Below are 20,175 nucleotides of genomic sequence, written 5' to 3' on the forward strand. Positions count from 1 at the left end.
TGCAAGACCCGGAGCAATTGCAACTGAGAATGAGCAGAGAACGGCAGGGGAGCGATCTTAACTTACTGCCACTTCCTCCCTCAGCCCCACCCCTACCCTCCTGGCCTCTCAGGGATTAGACCCCCCCCCCCCCAATCTCTTGGCAGCGATGGGTTTAAACTTCTCCACACAGCTGGACAACAGAATGCGGGAGTACCTAAAAGGTAAGGAGGATTTTCAGCAGTTTGATTGGCGGATGTCGAAGGGCAAGGGGGAGTGTGGCCACGAAGGCACGGAATTGTCACCACAGTGCAATAGGAGGCCGCTCGGCCCATTGTCTCTGGCACCAGCCCCTCCTGAAGTGCCATCCGCCAGCCTTGGACCCTGCTGTTAAATTCCTGGCTGCTGCTACCCGGCACCTGTTAAGTAATGAAGTGTACAGGGGCTAGCCCATCCTGTGCTGGCACATGGCAGCTGGTGGACATTTGAAATCAAGATTGGATATATCGAGGATATCTGTCAGATTCGGCTGTGCCTGGAGATATTGTCAATGGAGCACCCGTTACAGTAACCTGTCTTTCTGCGCTGCACAGGCTGTATCACCTGCCCTTCAATTCCATTTCTCCACTAACTCCCAGCAACTATTCTGCACTCAATCAAAACCATGCTATTGTGTTTTACTGCAACAGAACTCCTGGTAAATGCAGTTTGTGTCATAACGCACAAACATCAATGGCTCTGTGACAGATACAGGTATTGATGACTCTGTGACAGATACAGATATTGATGTCTCTGTGACAGATACAGATATTGATGTCTCTGTGACAGATACAGGTATTGATATCTCTGTGACAGATACAGATATTGATGTCTCTGAGACAGATACAGGTATCGATGTCTCTGTGACAGATACAGGTATCGATGTCTCTGTGACAGATACAGGTATCGATGTCTCGGTGACAGATACAGGTATCGATGTCTCTGTGACAGATACAGATATTGATGTCTCTGTGACAGATGCAGATATTGATGTCTCTGAGACAGACACAGGTATCGATGTCTCGGTGACAGATACAGGTATCGATGTCTCTGTGACAGATACAGATATTGATGTCTCTGTGACAGATGCAGATATTGATGTCTCTGTGACAGATGCAGGTATTGATGTCTCTGTGACAGATACAGATATTGATGTCTCTGTGACAGATACAGGTATCGATGTCTCTGTGACAGATACAGGTGTCGATGACTCTGTGACAGATACAGATATTGATGTCTCTGTGACAGATACAGGTATCGATGTCTCTGTGACAGATACAGATATTGATGTCTCTGTGACAGATACAGGTATCGATGTCTCTGTGACAGATACAGGTACTGATGTCCCTGTGACAGACACAGATATTGATGTCTCGGTGACAGATACAGGTATCGATGTCTCTGTGACAGATACAGGTATTGATGTCCCTGTGACAGACACAGATATTGATGTCTCTGTGACAGATACAGGTATTGATGTCTCTGTGACAGACACAGATATCAATGTCTCTGTGACAGACACAGGTATTGATGTCTCTGTGACAGATACAGGTATTGATGTCTCTGTGACAGATACAGGTATTGATGTCTCTGTGACGGATACAGATATTGATGTCTCTGTGACAGATACAGGTATTGATGTCTCTGTGACAGATACAGATATTGATGTCTCTGTGACAGATACAGGTATTGATGTCTCTGTGACAGATACAGGTATTGATGTCTCTGTGACAGACACAGATATTGATGTCTCTGTGACAGATACAGGTATCGACGTCTCTGTGACGGATACAGATATCAATGTCTCTGTGACAGATACAGGTATTGATGTCTCTGTGACAGATACAAGTATCGACGTCTCTGTGACAGATTCAAGTATCGATGTCTCTGTGACAGATACGGGTATCGATGTCTCTGTGACAGATACAGGTATCGATGTCTCTGTGACAGATACAGATATTGATGCCTCTGTGACAGATACAGGTATTGATGTCTCTGTGACAGATACAGGTATCGATGTCTCTGTGACAGATACAGGTATTGATGTTTCTGTAACAGACGCAGCTATTGATGTCTCTGTGACAGATACAGGTATTGATGTCTCTGTGACAGATACAGGTATTGATGTCTCTGTGACAGATACAGGTATTGATGTCTCTGTGACAGATACAGGTATTGATGTCTCTGTGACAGATAGAGGTATTGATGTCTCTGTGACAGATACAGATATTGATGTCTCTGTGACAGATACAGATATTGATGTCTCTGTGACAGATACAGGTATTGACGTCTCTGTGACAGATAGAGGTATCGATGTCTCTGTGACAGATACAGGTATCGATGTTTCTGTAACAGACGCAGCTATTGATGTCTCTGTGACAGATACAGGTATTGATGTCTCTGTGACAGATAGAGGTATTGATGTCTCTGTGACAGATACAGGTATTGATGTCTCTGTGACAAACACAGGTATCAATGTCTCTATGACAAATAAAGCTATCGATGTCCCTGTGACAGATACAGGTATCGATGTCTCTGTGAAAGATACAGGTATCGATGTGTCTGTGACAGATACAGCTATCGATGTGTCTGTGACAGATACAGGTATCGCTGTCTCTGTAACAGATACAGGTATCGCTGTCTCTGTAACAGATACAGGTATTGATGTCTCTGTGACAGATACAGGTAGTGATGTCTCTGTGACAGATACAGGTATTGATGTCTCTGTGACAGATACAGATATTGATGTCTCTGTGACAGATACAGGTATTGATGTCTCTGTGACAGATACAGATATCAATGTCTCTGTGACAGATACAGGTATCGATGTCTCTGTGACAGATACAGATATTGATGTCTCTGTGACAGATACAGGTATTGATGTCTCTGTGACAGATACAAGTTTCGAAGTCTCTGTGACAGATTCAAGTATCGATGTCTCTGTGACAGATACGGGTATCGATGTCTCTGTGACAGATACAGGTATCGATGTCTCTGTGACAGATACAGATATTGATGTCTCTGTGACAGATACAGGTATTGATGTCTCTGTGACAGATACAGGTATTGATGTCTCTGTGACAGATACAGATATTGATGTCTCAGTGACAGATACAGGTATCGATGTCTCTGTGACAGATACAGGTATCGATGTCACTGTGACAGATACAGGTATTGATGTCTCTGTGACAATTACAGGTATTGATGTCTCTGTGACAGATACAGGTATTGATGTCTCTGTGACAGATACAGATATTGATGTCTCTGTGACAGATACAGGTATTGATGTCTCTGTGACAGATACAGATATCAATGTCTCTGTGACAGACACAGATATTGATGTCTCTGTGACAGATACAGGTATTGATGTCCCTGTGACAGATGCAGATATTGATGTCTCTGTGACGGATACAGATATCAATGTCTCTGTGACAGATACAGGTATTGATGTCTCTGTGACAGATACAGGTATCGACGTCTCTGTGACAGATTCAAGTATCGATGTCTCTGTGACAGATATGGGTATCGATGTCTCTGTGACAGATACAGGTATCGATGTCTCTGTGACAGATACAGATATTGATGCCTCTGTGACAGATACAGGTATTGATGTCTCTGTGACAGATACAGATATCGATGTCTCTGTGACAGATACAGGTATTGATGTTTCTGTAACAGACGCAGCTATTGATGTCTCTGTGACAGATAGAGGTATTGATGTCTCTGTGACAGATACAGGTATTGATGTCTCTGTGACAGATACAGGTATTGATGTCTCTGTGACAGATACAGGTATTGATGTCTCTGTGACAGATAGAGGTATTGATGTCTCTGTGACAGATACAGATATTGATGTCTCTGTGACAGATACAGATATTGATGTCTCTGTGACAGATACAGGTATTGACGTCTCTGTGACAGATAGAGGTATCGATGTCTCTGTGACAGATACAGGTATCGATGTTTCTGTAACAGACGCAGCTATTGATGTCTCTGTGACAGATACAGGTATTGATGTCTCTGTGACAAATACAGGTATTGATGTCTCTGTGACAGATAGAGGTATTGATGTCTCTGTGACAGATACAGGTATTGATGTCTCTGTGACAAACACAGGTATCAATGTCTCTATGACAAATAAAGCTATCGATGTCCCTGTGACAGATACAGGTATCGATGTCTCTGTGAAAGATACAGGTATCGATGTGTCTGTGACAGATACAGCTATCGATGTGTCTGTGACAGATACAGGTATCGCTGTCTCTGCAACAGATGCAGGTATCGCTGTCTCTGTAACAGATACAGGTATTGATGTCTCTGTGACAGATACAGGTAGTGATGTCTCTGTGACAGATACAGGTATTGATGTCTCTGTGACAGATACAGATATTGATGTCTCTGTGACAGATACAGGTATTGATGTCTCTGTGACAGATACAGATATCAATGTCTCTGTGACAGACACAGATATTGATGTCTCTGTGACAGATACAGGTATTGATGTCTCTGTGACAGATACAGATATCAATGTCTCTGTGACAGATACGGATATTGATGTCTCTGTGACAGACACGGATATTGATGTCTCTGTGACAGATACAGGTATCGATGTCTCTGTGACAGATACAGGTATTGATGTCTCTGTGACAATTACAGGTATTGATGTCTCTGTGACAGATACAGGTAATGATGTCTCTGTGACAGATACAGATATTGATGTCTCTGTGACAGATACAGGTATTGATGTCTCTGTGACAGATACAGATATCAATGTCTCTGTGACAGACACAGATATTGATGTCTCTGTGACAGATACAGGTATTGATGTCCCTGTGACAGATACAGATATCGATGTCTCTGTGACAGATACAGGTATCGATGTCTCTGTGACAGATACAGATATCGACGTCTCTGTGACAGATACAGGTATTGATGTCTCTGTGACGGATACAGATATTGATGTCTCTGTGACAGATACAGGTATTGATGTCTCTGTGACGGATACAGATATCAATGTCTCTGTGACAGATACAGGTATCGATGTCTCTGTGACAGATACAGGTATCGATGTCTCTGTGACAGATACAGGTATTGATGTCTCTGTGACAGATACAAATATCGACGTCTCTGTGACAGATTCAAGTATCGATGTCTCTGTGACAGATACGGGTATCGATGTCTCTGTGACAGATACAGGTATCGATGACTCTGTGACAGATACAGATATTGATGTCTCTGTGACAGATACAGGTATTGATGTCTCTGTGACAGATACAGGTATCGCTGTCTCTGTAACAGATACAGGTATCAATGTTTCTGTGACAGATACAGGTATTGATGTCTCTGTGACAGATACAGATATTGATGTATCTGTGACAGATACAGGTATTGATGTCTCTGTGACAGATACAGGTATCGATGTCTCTGTGACAGATACAGGTATCGATGTTTCTGTAACAGACGCAGCTATTGATGTCTCTGTGACAGATACAGGTATTGATGTCTCTGTGACAGATAGAGGTATTGATGTCTCTGTGACAAACACAGGTATCAATGTCTCTGTGACAGATACAGGTATTGATGTCTCTGTGAGAGATACAGGTATTGATGTCTCTGTGACAGATAGAGGTATTGATGTCTCTGTGACAAACACAGGTATCAAGGTCTCTGTGACAGATGCAGGTATCAATGTCTCTATGACAAATAAAGCTATCGATGTCCCTGTGACAGATACAGGTATCGATGTCTCTGTGAAAGATACAGGTATCGATGTGTCTGTGACAGATACAGCTATCAATGTGTCTGTGACAGATACAGGTATCGCTGTCTCTGTAACAGATACAGGTATCGCTGTCTCTGTAACAGATACAGGTATTGATGTCTCTGTGACAGATACAGGTATTGATGTCTCTGTGACAGACACAGATATCACTGTCTCTGTGGCAAACACAGATGTTGATGGCTCTGTGACAGATACAGGTATTGATGTCTCTGTGACAGATACAGATATTGATGTCTCTGTGACAGATACGGGTATTGATGTCTCTGTGACAGATACAGATATCAATGTCTCTGTGACAGACACAGATATTGATGTCTCTGTGACAGATACAGGTATTGATGTCTCTGTGACAGATACAGATATCAATGTCTCTGTGACAGATACAGGTATCGATGTCTCTGTGACAGATACAGATATTGATGTCTCTGTGACAGATACAGGTATTGATGTCTCTGTGACAGATACAAGTATCGACGTCTCTGTGACAGATTCAAGTATCGATGTCTCTGTGACAGATACGGGTATCGATGTCTCTGTGACAGATACAGGTATCGATGTCTCTGTGACAGATACAGATATTGATGTCTCTGTGACAGATACAGGTATTGATGTCTCTGTGACAGATACAGGTATCGATGTCTCTGTGACAGATACAGATATTGATGTCTCTGTGACAGATACAGGAATCGATGTCTCTGTGAGAGATACAGGTATCGATGTCTCTGTGACAGATACAGGTATTGATGTCTCTGTAACAATTACAGGTATTGATGTCTCTGTGACAGATACAGGTATTGATGTCTCTGTGACAGATACAGATATTGATGTCTCTGTGACAGATACAGGTATTGATGTCTCTGTGACAGATACAGATATCAATGTCTCTGTGACAGATACAGGTATTGATGTCTCTGTGACAGATACAGATATTGATGTCTCTGTGACAGATACAGGTATTGATGTCTCTGTGACAGATACAAGTATCGACGTCTCTGTGACAGATTCAAGTATCGATGTCTCTGTGACAGATACGGGTATCGATGTCTCTGTGACAGATACAGGTATCGATGTCTCTGTGACAGATACAGGTATCGATGTCTCTGTGACAGATACAGGTATCGATGTCTCGGTGACAGATACAGGTATCGATGTCTCGGTGACAGATACAGATATTGATGTCTCTGTGACAGATGCAGATATTGATGTCTCTGTGACAGATACAGATATTGATGTCTCTGTGACAGATACAGGTATCGATGTCTCTGTGACAGATACAGGTGACGATGACTCTGTGACAGATACAGATATTGATGTCTCTGTGACAGATACAGGTATCGATGTCTCTGTGACAGATACAGATATTGATGTCTCTGTGACAGATACAGGTATCGATGTCTCTGTGACAGATACAGGTACTGATGTCCCTGTGACAGACACAGATATTGATGTCTCTGTGACAGATACAGGTATCGATGTCTCTGTGACAGATACAGGTATTGATGTCCCTGTGACAGACACAGATATTGATGTCTCTGTGACAGATACAGGTATTGATGTCTCTGTGACAGCCACAGATATCAATGTCTCTGTGACAGACACAGGTATTGATGTCTCTGTGATAGATACAGGTATTGATGTCTCTGTGACAGATACAGGTATTGATGTCTCTGTGACGGATACAGATATTGATGTCTCTGTGACAGATACAGGTATTGATGTCTCTGTGACAGATACAGATATTGATGTCTCTGTGACAGATACAGGTATTGATGTCTCTGTGACAGATACAGGTATTGATGTCTCTGTGACAGACACAGATATTGATGTCTCTGTGACAGATACAGGTATCGATGTCTCTGTGACGGATACAGATATCAATGTCTCTGTGACAGATACAGGTATTGATGTCTCTGTGACAGATACAAGTATCGACGTCTCTGTGACAGATTCAAGTATCGATGTCTCTGTGACAGATACGGGTATCGATGTCTCTGTGACAGATACAGGTCTCGATGTCTCTGTGACAGATACAGATATTGATGCCTCTGTGACAGTTACAGGTATTGATGTCTCTGTGACAGATACAGGTATCGATGTCTCTGTGACAGATACAGGTATTGATGTTTCTGTAACAGACGCAGCTATTGATGTCTCTGTGACAGATAGAGGTATTGATGTCTCTGTGACAGATACAGGTATTGATGTCTCTGTGACAGATACAGGTATTGATGTCTCTGTGACAGATACAGGTATTGATGTCTCTGTGACAGATAGAGGTATTGATGTCTCTGTGACAGATACAGATATTGATGTCTCTGTGACAGATACAGATATTGATGTCTCTGTGACAGATACAGGTATTGATGTCTCTGTGACAGATACAGGTATCGATGTCTCTGTGACAGATACAGGTATCGATGTTTCTGTAACAGACGCAGCTATTGATGTCTCTGTGACAGATACAGGTATTGATGTCTCTGTGACAGATACAGGTATTGATGTCTCTGTGACAGATACAAGTATCGACGTCTCTGTGACAGATTCAAGTATCGATGTCTCTGTGACAGATACGGGTATCGATGTCTCTGTGACAGATACAGGTATCGATGTCTCTGTGACAGATACAGATATTGATGTCTCTGTGACAGATACAGGTATTGATGTCTCTGTGACAGATACAGGTATCGATGTCTCTGTGACAGATACAGATATTGATGTCTCTGTGACAGATACAGGAATCGATGTCTCTGTGAGAGATACAGGTATCGATGTCTCTGTGACAGATACAGGTATTGATGTCTCTGTAACAATTACAGGTATTGATGTCTCTGTGACAGATACAGGTATTGATGTCTCTGTGACAGATACAGATATTGATGTCTCTGTGACAGATACAGGTATTGATGTCTCTGTGACAGATACAGATATCAATGTCTCTGTGACAGATACAGGTATTGATGTCTCTGTGACAGATACAGATATTGATGTCTCTGTGACAGATACAGGTATTGATGTCTCTGTGACAGATACAAGTATCGACGTCTCTGTGACAGATTCAAGTATCGATGTCTCTGTGACAGATACGGGTATCGATGTCTCTGTGACAGATACAGGTATCGATGTCTCTGTGACAGATACAGGTATCGATGTCTCTGTGACAGATACAGGTATCGATGTCTCGGTGACAGATACAGGTATCGATGTCTCGGTGACAGATACAGATATTGATGTCTCTGTGACAGATGCAGATATTGATGTCTCTGTGACAGATACAGATATTGATGTCTCTGTGACAGATACAGGTATCGATGTCTCTGTGACAGATACAGGTGACGATGACTCTGTGACAGATACAGATATTGATGTCTCTGTGACAGATACAGGTATCGATGTCTCTGTGACAGATACAGATATTGATGTCTCTGTGACAGATACAGGTATCGATGTCTCTGTGACAGATACAGGTACTGATGTCCCTGTGACAGACACAGATATTGATGTCTCTGTGACAGATACAGGTATCGATGTCTCTGTGACAGATACAGGTATTGATGTCCCTGTGACAGACACAGATATTGATGTCTCTGTGACAGATACAGGTATTGATGTCTCTGTGACAGCCACAGATATCAATGTCTCTGTGACAGACACAGGTATTGATGTCTCTGTGATAGATACAGGTATTGATGTCTCTGTGACAGATACAGGTATTGATGTCTCTGTGACGGATACAGATATTGATGTCTCTGTGACAGATACAGGTATTGATGTCTCTGTGACAGATACAGATATTGATGTCTCTGTGACAGATACAGGTATTGATGTCTCTGTGACAGATACAGGTATTGATGTCTCTGTGACAGACACAGATATTGATGTCTCTGTGACAGATACAGGTATCGACGTCTCTGTGACGGATACAGATATCAATGTCTCTGTGACAGATACAGGTATTGATGTCTCTGTGACAGATACAAGTATCGACGTCTCTGTGACAGATTCAAGTATCGATGTCTCTGTGACAGATACGGGTATCGATGTCTCTGTGACAGATACAGGTCTCGATGTCTCTGTGACAGATACAGATATTGATGCCTCTGTGACAGTTACAGGTATTGATGTCTCTGTGACAGATACAGGTATCGATGTCTCTGTGACAGATACAGGTATTGATGTTTCTGTAACAGACGCAGCTATTGATGTCTCTGTGACAGATAGAGGTATTGATGTCTCTGTGACAGATACAGGTATTGATGTCTCTGTGACAGATACAGGTATTGATGTCTCTGTGACAGATACAGGTATTGATGTCTCTGTGACAGATAGAGGTATTGATGTCTCTGTGACAGATACAGATATTGATGTCTCTGTGACAGATACAGATATTGATGTCTCTGTGACAGATACAGGTATTGATGTCTCTGTGACAGATACAGGTATCGATGTCTCTGTGACAGATACAGGTATCGATGTTTCTGTAACAGACGCAGCTATTGATGTCTCTGTGACAGATACAGGTATTGATGTCTCTGTGACAGATACAGGTATTGATGTCTCTGTGACAGATAGAGGTATTGATGTCTCTGTGACAGATACAGGTATTGATGTCTCTGTGACAAACACAGGTATCAATGTCTCTGTGACAAATAAAGCTATCGATGTCCCTGTGACAGATGCAGGTATCGATGTCTCTGTGAAAGATACAGGTATCGATGTGTCTGTGACAAATACAGCTATCGATGTGTCTGTGACAGATACAGGTATCGCTGTCTCTGTAACAGATACAGGTGTCGCTGTCTCTGTAACAGATACAGGTATTGATGTCTCTGTGACAGACACAGATATTGATGTCTCTGTGACAGATACAGGTATTGATGTCTCTGTGACAGATACAGATATCAATGTCTCTGTGACAGATACAGGTATCGATGTCTCTGTGACAGATACAGATATTGATGTCTCTGTGACAGATACAGGTATTGATGTCTCTGTGACAGATACAAGTTTCGAAGTCTCTGTGACAGATTCAAGTATTGATGTCTCTGTGACAGATACGGGTATCGATGTCTCTGTGACAGATACAGGTATCGATGTCTCTGTGACAGATACAGATATTGATGTCTCTGTGACAGATACAGGTATTGATGTCTCTGTGACAGATACAGGTATCGATGTCTCTGTGACAGATACAGATATTGATGTCTCTGTGACAGATACAGGTATCGATGTCTCTGTGACAGATACAGGTATCGATGTCACTGTGACAGATACAGGTATTGATGTCTCTGTGACAATTACAGGTATTGATGTCTCTGTGACAGATACAGGTATTGATGTCTCTGAGACAGATACAGATATTGATGTCTCTGTGACAGATACAGGTATTGATGTCTCTGTGACAGATACAGATATCAATGTCTCTGTGAAAGACACAGATATTGATGTCTTTGTGACAGATACAGGTATTGATGTCCCTGTGACAGATACAGATATCGATGTCTCTGTGACAGATACAGGTATCGATGTCTCTGTGACAGATACAGATATCGACGTCTCTGTGACAGATACAGGTATTGATGTCTCTGTGACGGATACAGATATTGATGTCTCTGTGACAGATACAGGTATTGATGTCTCTGTGACGGATACAGATATCAATGTCTCTGTGACAGATACAGGTATCGATGTCTCTGTGACAGATACAGGTATTGATGTCTCTGTGACAGATACAAATATCGACGTCTCTGTGACAGATTCAAGTATCGATGTCTCTGTGACAGATACGGGTATCGATGTCTCTGTGACAGATACAGGTATCGATGTCTCTGTGACAGATACAGATATTGATGTCTCTGTGACAGATACAGGTATCGCTGTCTCTGTAACAGATACAGGTATCAATGTCTCTGTGACAGATACAGGTATTGATGTCTCTGTGACAGATACAGATATTGATGTATCTGTGAAAGATACAGGTATTGATGTCTCTGTGACAGATACAGGTATCGATGTCTCTGTGACAGATACAGGTATCGATGTTTCTGTAACAGACGCAGCTATTGATGTCTCTGTGACAGATACAGGTATTGATGTCTCTGTGACAGATAGAGGTATTGATGTCTCTGTGACAAACACAGGTATCAATGTCTCTGTGACAGATACAGGTATTGATGTCTCTGTGACAGATACAGGTTTTGATGTCTCTGTGACAGATAGAGGTATTGATGTCTCTGTGACAAACACAGGTATCAAGGTCTCTGTGACAGATGCAGGTATCAATGTCTCTGTGAAAGATACAGGTATCGATGTGTCTGTGACAGATACAGCTATCAATGTGTCTGTGACAGATACAGATATTGATGGCTCTGTGACAGATACAGGTATTGATGTCTCTGTGACAGATACAGGTATCGCTGTCTCTGTAACAGATACAGGTATCAATGTCTCTGACAGATACAGGTATTGATGTCTCTGTGACAGATACAGATATTGATGTATCTGTGACAGATACAGGTATTGATGTCTCTGTGACAGATACAGGTATTGATGTCTCTGTGACAGATACAGGTATTGATGTCTCTGTGACAGATAGAGGTATTGATGTCTCTGTGACAGATACAGATATTGATGTCTCTGTGAATGATACAGATATTGATGTCTCTGTGACAGATACAGGTATCGATGTCTCTGTGACAGATACAGGTATCGATGTTTCTGTAACAGACGCAGCTATTGATGTCTCTGTGACAGATACAGGTATTGATGTCTCTGTGGCAGATAGAGGTATTGATGTCTCTGTGACAGATACAGGTATTGATGTCTCTGTGACAGATACAGGTATTGATGTCTCTGTGACAGATAGAGGTATTGATGTCTCTGTGACAAACACAGGTATCAAGGTCTCTGTGACAGATGCAGGTATCAATGTCTTTATGACAAATAAAGCTATCGATGTCCCTGTGACAGATACAGGTATCGATGTCTCTGTGAAAGATACAGGTATCGATGTGTCTGTGACAGATACAGCTATCAATGTGTCTGTGACAGATACAGATATTGATGTCTCTGTGACAGATACAGGTATTGATGTCTCTGTGACAGATACAGGTATCGCTGTCTCTGTAACAGATACAGGTATCAATGTCTCTGTGACAGATACAGGTATTGATGTCTCTGTGACAGATACAGATATTGATGTATCTGTGACAGATACAGGTATTGATGTCTCTGTGACAAACACAGGTATCAAGGTCTCTGTGACAGATGCAGGTATCAATGTCTCTATGACAAATAAAGCTATCGATGTCCCTGTGACAGATACAGGTATCGATGTCTCTGTGAAAGATACAGGTATCGATGTGTCTGTGACAGATACAGCTATCAATGTGTCTGTGACAGATACAGATATTGATGGCTCTGTGACAGATACAGGTATTGATGTCTCTGTGACAGATACAGGTATCGCTGTCTCTGTAACAGATACAGGTATCAATGTCTCTGTGACAGATACAGGTATTGATGTCTCTGTGACAGATACAGATATTGATGTATCTGTGACAGATACAGGTATTGATGTCTCTGTGACAGATACAGGTATTGATGTCTCTGTGACAGATACAGGTATTGATGTCTCTGTGACAGATAGAGGTATTGATGTCTCTGTGACAGATACAGATATTGATGTCTCTGTGAATGATACAGATATTGATGTCTCTGTGACAGATACAGGTATCGATGTCTCTGTGACAGATACAGGTATCGATGTCTCTGTGACAGATAGAGGTATTGATGTCTCTGTGACAGATACAGGTATTGATGTCTCTGTGACAGATACAGGTATTGATGTCTCTGTGACAGATAGAGGTATTGATGTCTCTGTGACAAACACAGGTATCAAGGTCTCTGTGACAGATGCAGGTATCAATGTCTCTATGACAAATAAAGCTATCGATGTCCCTGTGACAGATACAGGTATCGATGTCTCTGTGAAAGATACAGGTATCGATGTGTCTGTGACAGATACAGCTATCAATGTGTCTGTGACAGATACAGATATTGATGTCTCTGTGACAGATACAGGTATTGATGTCTCTGTGACAGATACAGGTATCGCTGTCTCTGTAACAGATACAGGTATCAATGTCTCTGTGACAGATACAGGTATTGATGTCTCTGTGACAGATACAGATATTGATGTATCTGTGACAGATACAGGTATTGATGTCTCTGTGACAGATACAGGTATTGATGTCTCTGTGACAGATACAGGTATTGATGTCTCTGTGACAGATAGAGGTATTGATGTCTCTGTTACAGATACAGATATTGATGTCTCTGTGAATGATACAGATATTGATGTCTCTGTGACAGATACAGGTATTGATGTCTCTGTGACAGATACAGGTATCGATGTCTCTGTGACAGATACAGGTATCGATGTTTCTGTAACAGACACAGCTATTGATGTCTCTGTGACAGATACAGGTATTGATGTCTCTGTGACAGATACAGGTATTGATGTCTCTGTGACAGATACAGGTATTGATGTCTCTGTGACAGATACAGGTATTGATGTCTCTGTGACAGATACAAGTTTCGAAGTCTCTGTGACAGATTCAAGTATCGATGTCTCTGTGACAGATACGGGTATCGATGTCTCTGTGACAGATACAGGTATCGATGTCTCTGTGACAGATACAGATATTGATGTCTCTGTGACAGATACAGGTATTGATGTCTCTGTGACAGATACAGGTATCGATGTCTCTGTGACAGATACAGATATTGATGTCTCTGTGACAGATACAGGTATCGATGTCTCTGTGACAGATACAGGTATCGATGTCACTGTGACAGATACAGGTATTGATGTCTCTGTGACAATTACAGGTATTGATGTCTCTGTGACAGATACAGGTATTGATGTCTCTGTGACAGATACAGATATTGATGTCTCTGTGACAGATACAGGTATTGATGTCTCTGTGACAGATACAGATATCAATGTCTCTGTGACAGACACAGATATTGATGTCTTTGTGACAGATACAGGTATTGATGTCCCTGTGACAGATACAGATATCGATGTCTCTGTGACTGATACAGGTATCGATGGCTCTGTGACAGATACAGATATCGACGTCTCTGTGACAGATACAGGTATTGATGTCTCTGTGACGGATACAGATATTGATGTCTCTGTGACAGATACAGGTATTGATGTCTCTGTGACGGATACAGATATCAATGTCTCTGTGACAGATACAGGTATCGATGTCTCTGTGACAGATACAGGTATTGATGTCTCTGTGACAGATACAAATATCGACGTCTCTGTGACAGATTCAAGTATCGATGTCTCTGTGACAGATACGGGTATCGATGTCTCTGTGACAGATACAGGTATCGATGTCTCTGTGACAGATACAGATATTGATGTCTCTGTGACAGATACAGGTATTGATGTCTCTGTGACAGATACAGGTATCGCTGTCTCTGTAACAGATACAGGTATCAATGTCTCTGTGACAGATACAGGTATTGATGTCTCTGTGACAGATACGGGTATCGATGTCTCTGTGACAGATACAGGTATCGATGTCTCTGTGACAGATACAGATATTGATGTCTCTGTGACAGATACAGGTATTGATGTCTCTGTGACAGATACAGATATTGATGTATCTGTGACAGATACAGGTATTGATGTCTCTGTGACAGATACAGGTATCGATGTCTCTGTGACAGATACAGGTATCGATGTTTCTGTAACAGACGCAGCTATTGATGTCTCTGTGACAGATACAGGTATTGATGTCTCTGTGACAGATAGAGGTATTGATGTCTCTGTGACAAACACAGGTATCAATGTCTCTGTGACAGATACAGGTATTGATGTCTCTGTGACAGATACAGGTATTGATGTCTCTGTGACAGATAGAGGTATTGATGTCTCTGTGACAAACACAGGTATCAAGGTCTCTGTGACAGATGCAGGTATCAATGTCTCTATGACAAATAAAGCTATCGATGTCCCTGTGACAGATACAGGTATCGATGTCTCTGTGAAAGATAGAGGTATCGATGTGTCTGTGACAGATACAGCTATCAATGTGTCTCTGACAGATACAGATATTGATGTCTCTGTGACAGATACAGGTATTGATGTCTCTGTGACAGATACAGGTATCGCTGTCTCTGTAACAGATACAGGTATCAATGTCTCTGTGACAGATACAGGTATTGATGTCTCTGTGACAGATACAGATATTGATGTATCTGTGACAGATACAGGTATTGATGTCTCTGTGACAGATACAGGTATTGATGTCTCTGTGACAGATACAGGTATTGATGTCTCTGTGACAGATAGAGGTATTGATGTCTCTGTGACAGATACAGATATTGATGTCTCTGTGAATGATACAGATATTGATGTCTCTGTGACAGATACAGGTATCGATGTCTCTGTGACAGATACAGGTATCGATGTCTCTGACAGATACAGGTATCGATGTTTCTGTAACAGACGCAGCTATTGATGTCTCTGTGACAGATACAGGTATTGATGTCTCTGTGACAGATACAGGTATTGATGTCTCTGTGACAGATAGAGGTATTGATGTCTCTGTGACAGATACAGGTATTGATGTCTCTGTGACAAACACAGGTATCAATGTCTCTATGACAAATAAAGCTATCGATGTCCCTGTGACAGATACAGGTATCGATGTCTCTGTGAAAGATACAGGTATCGATGTGTCTGTGACAAATACAGCTATCGATGTGTCTGTGACCCATACAGGTATCGCTGTCTCTGTAACAGATACAGGTATCGCTGTCTCTGTAACAGATACAGGTATTGATGTCTCTGTGACAGATACAGGTATTGATGTCTCTGTGACAGATACAGGTATTGATGTCTCTGTGACAGATACAGATATTGATGTCTCTGTGACAGATACAGGTATTGATGTCTCTGTGACAGATACAGATATCAATGTCTCTGTGACAGACACAGATATTGATGTCTCTGTGACAGATACAGGTATTGATGTCTCTGTGACAGATACAGATATCAATGTCTCTGTGACAGATACAGGTATCGATGTCTCTGTGACAGATACAGATATTGATGTCTCTGTGACAGATACAGGTATTGATGTCTCTGTGACAGATACAAGTTTCGAAGTCTCTGTGACAGATTCAAGTATCGATGTCTCTGTGACAGATACGGGTATCGATGTCTCTGTGACAGATACAGGTATCGATGTCTCTGTGACAGATACAGATATTGATGTCTCTGTGACAGATACAGGTATCGATGTCTCTGTGACAGATACAGGTATTGATGTCTCTGTGACAATTACAGGTATTGATGTCTCTGTGACAGATACAGGTATTGATGTCTCTGTGACAGATACAGATATTGATGTCTCTGTGACAGATACAGGTATTGATGTCTCTGTGACAGATACAGATATCAATGTCTCTGTGACAGATACAGGTATTGATGTCTCTGTGACAGATGCAGATATTGATGTATCTGTGACAGATACAGGTATTGATGTCTCTGTGACAGATACAGGTATCGATGTCTCTGTGACAGATACAGGTATCGATGTTTCTGTAACAGACGCAGCTATTGATGTCTCTGTGACAGATAGAGGTATTGATGTCTCTGTGACGGATACAGATATCAATGTCTCTGTGACAGATAGAGGTATTGATGTCTCTGTGAAAACACAGGTATCAATGTCTCTGTGACAGATACAGGTATTGATGTCTCTGTGACAGATACAGGTATTGATGTCTCTGTGACAGATAGAGGTATTGAAGTCTCTGTGACAAACACAGGTATCAAGGTCTCTGTGACAGATGCAGGTATCAATGTCTCTATGACAAATAAAGCTATCGATGTCCCTGTGACAGATACAGGTATCGATGTCTCTGTGAAAGATACAGGTATCGATGTGTCTGTGACAGATACAGCTATCAATGTGTCTGTGACAGATACAGGTATCGCTGTCTCTGTAACAGATACAGGTATCGATGTACCTGTGACAGATACAGGTATTGATGTCTCTGTGACAGATACAGGTATTGATGTCTCTGTGACAGATACAGATATCACTGTCTCTGTGACAAACACAGATATTGATGGCTCTGTGACAGATACAGGTATTGATGTCTCTGTGACAGATACAGATATTGATGTCTCTGTGACAGATACAGGTATTGATGTCTCTGTGACAGATACAGATATCAATGTCTCTGTGACAGACACAGATATTGATGTCTCTGTGACAGATACAGGTATTGATGTCTCTGTGACAGATACAGATATCAATGTCTCTGTGACAGATACAGGTATCGATGTCTCTGTGACAGATACAGATATTGATGTCTCTGTGACAGATACAGGTATTGATGTCTCTGTGACAGATACAAGTATCGACGTCTCTGTGACAGATTCAAGTATCGATGTCTCTGTGACAGATACGGGTATCGATGTCTCTGTGACAGATACAGGTATCGATGTCTCTGTGACAGATACAGATATTGATGTCTCTGTGACAGATACAGGTATTGATGTCTCTGTGACTGATACAGGTATCGATGTCTCTGTGACAGATACAGATATTGATGTCTCTGTGACAGATACAGGTTTCGATGTCTCTGTGACAGATACAGGTATCGATGTCTCTGTGACAGATACAGGTATTGATGTCTCTGTGACAATTACAGGTATTGATGTCTCTGTGACAGATACAGGTATTGATGTCTCTGTGACAGATACAGATATTGATGTCTCTGTGACAGATACAGGTATTGATGTCTCTGTGACAGATACAGATATCAATGTCTCTGTGACAGATACAGGTATTGATGTCTCTGTGACAGATACAGATATTGATGTCTCTGTGACAGATACAGGTATTGATGTCTCTGTGACAGATACAAGTATCGACGTCTCTGTGACAGATTCAAGTATCGATGTCTCTGTGACAGATACGGGTATCGATGTCTCTGTGACAGATACAGGTATCGATGTCTCTGTGACAGATACAGGTATCGATGTCTCTGTGACAGATACAGGTATCGATGTCTCTGTGACAGATACAGATATCAACGTCTCTGTGACAGATACAGGTATTGATGTCTCTGTGACAGATACAGATATTGATGTCTCTGTGACAGATACAGGTATTGATGTTTCTGTGACAGATACAGGTATTGATGTCTCTGTGACAGATACAGATGTTGATGTCTCTGTGACAGATACAGGTATCGATGTCTCTGTGACAGATACAGGTATCGATGTCTCTGTGACAGATACAGATATTGATGTCTCTGTGACAGACACAGATATTGATGTCTCTGTGACATATACAGGTATTGATGTCCCTGTGACAGATACAGATATCGATGTCTCTGTGACAGATACAGGTATCGATGTCTCTGTGACAGATACAGATATCGACGTCTCTGTGACAGATACAGGTATTGATGTCTCTGTGACGGATACAGATATTGATGTCTCTGTGACAGATACAGGTATTGATGTCTCTGTGACGGATTCAGATATCAATGTCTCTGTGACAGATACAGGTATCGATGTCTCTGTGACAGATATAGGTAGTGATGTCTCTGTGACAGATACAAATATCAACGTCTCTGTGACAGATTCAAGTATCGATGCCTCTGTGACAGATACGGGTATCGATGTCTCTGTGACAGATACAGGTATCGATGTCTCTGTGACAGATACAGATATTGATGTCTCTGTGACAGATACAGGTATTGATGTCTCTGTGACAGATACAGGTATCGCTGTCTCTGTAACAGATACAGGTATCAATGTCTCTGTGACAGATACAGGTATTGATGTCTCTGTGACAGATACAGATATTGATGTATCTGTCACAGATACAGGTATTGATGTCTCTGTGACAGATACAGGTATCGATGTCTCTGTGACAGATACAGGTATCGATGTTTCTGTAACAGACGCAGCTATTGATGTCTCTGTGACAGATACAGGTATTGATGTCTCTGTGACAGATAGAGGTATTGATGTCTCTGTGACAAACACAGGTATCAATGTCTCTGTGACAGATACAGGTATTGATGTCTCTGTGACAGATACAGGTATTGATGTCTCTGTGACAGATAGAGGTATTGATGTCTCTGTGACAAACACAGGTATCAAGGTCTCTGTGACAGATGCAGGTATCAATGTCTCTATGACAAATAAAGCTATCGATGTCCCTGTGACAGATACAGGTATCGATGTCTCTGTGAAAGATACAGGTATCGATGTGTCTGTGACAGATACAGCTATCAATGTGTCTGTGACAGATACAGGTATCGCT

General features: G+C 41.7%; 1 protein-coding gene across 1 annotated transcript in view; it reads left to right on the top strand.

The window, feature by feature from the left end:
* LOC140403329 (protein Niban 1-like) overlaps window positions 1–20,175 on the top strand; it is a 144,557-nt gene continuing 124,382 nt past the window's right edge. The window contains exon 1 of the mRNA XM_072491201.1: window positions 1–203. Within this exon, the coding sequence (XP_072347302.1) occupies window positions 149–203 (55 nt within the window). The 5' untranslated portion in view covers window positions 1–148. The remainder of the gene's footprint in view (window positions 204–20,175) is intronic.

This window comes from Scyliorhinus torazame, chromosome 27 (assembly GCF_047496885.1).
Source record: "Scyliorhinus torazame isolate Kashiwa2021f chromosome 27, sScyTor2.1, whole genome shotgun sequence".
NCBI classification, from domain to species: domain Eukaryota; kingdom Metazoa; phylum Chordata; class Chondrichthyes; order Carcharhiniformes; family Scyliorhinidae; genus Scyliorhinus; species Scyliorhinus torazame.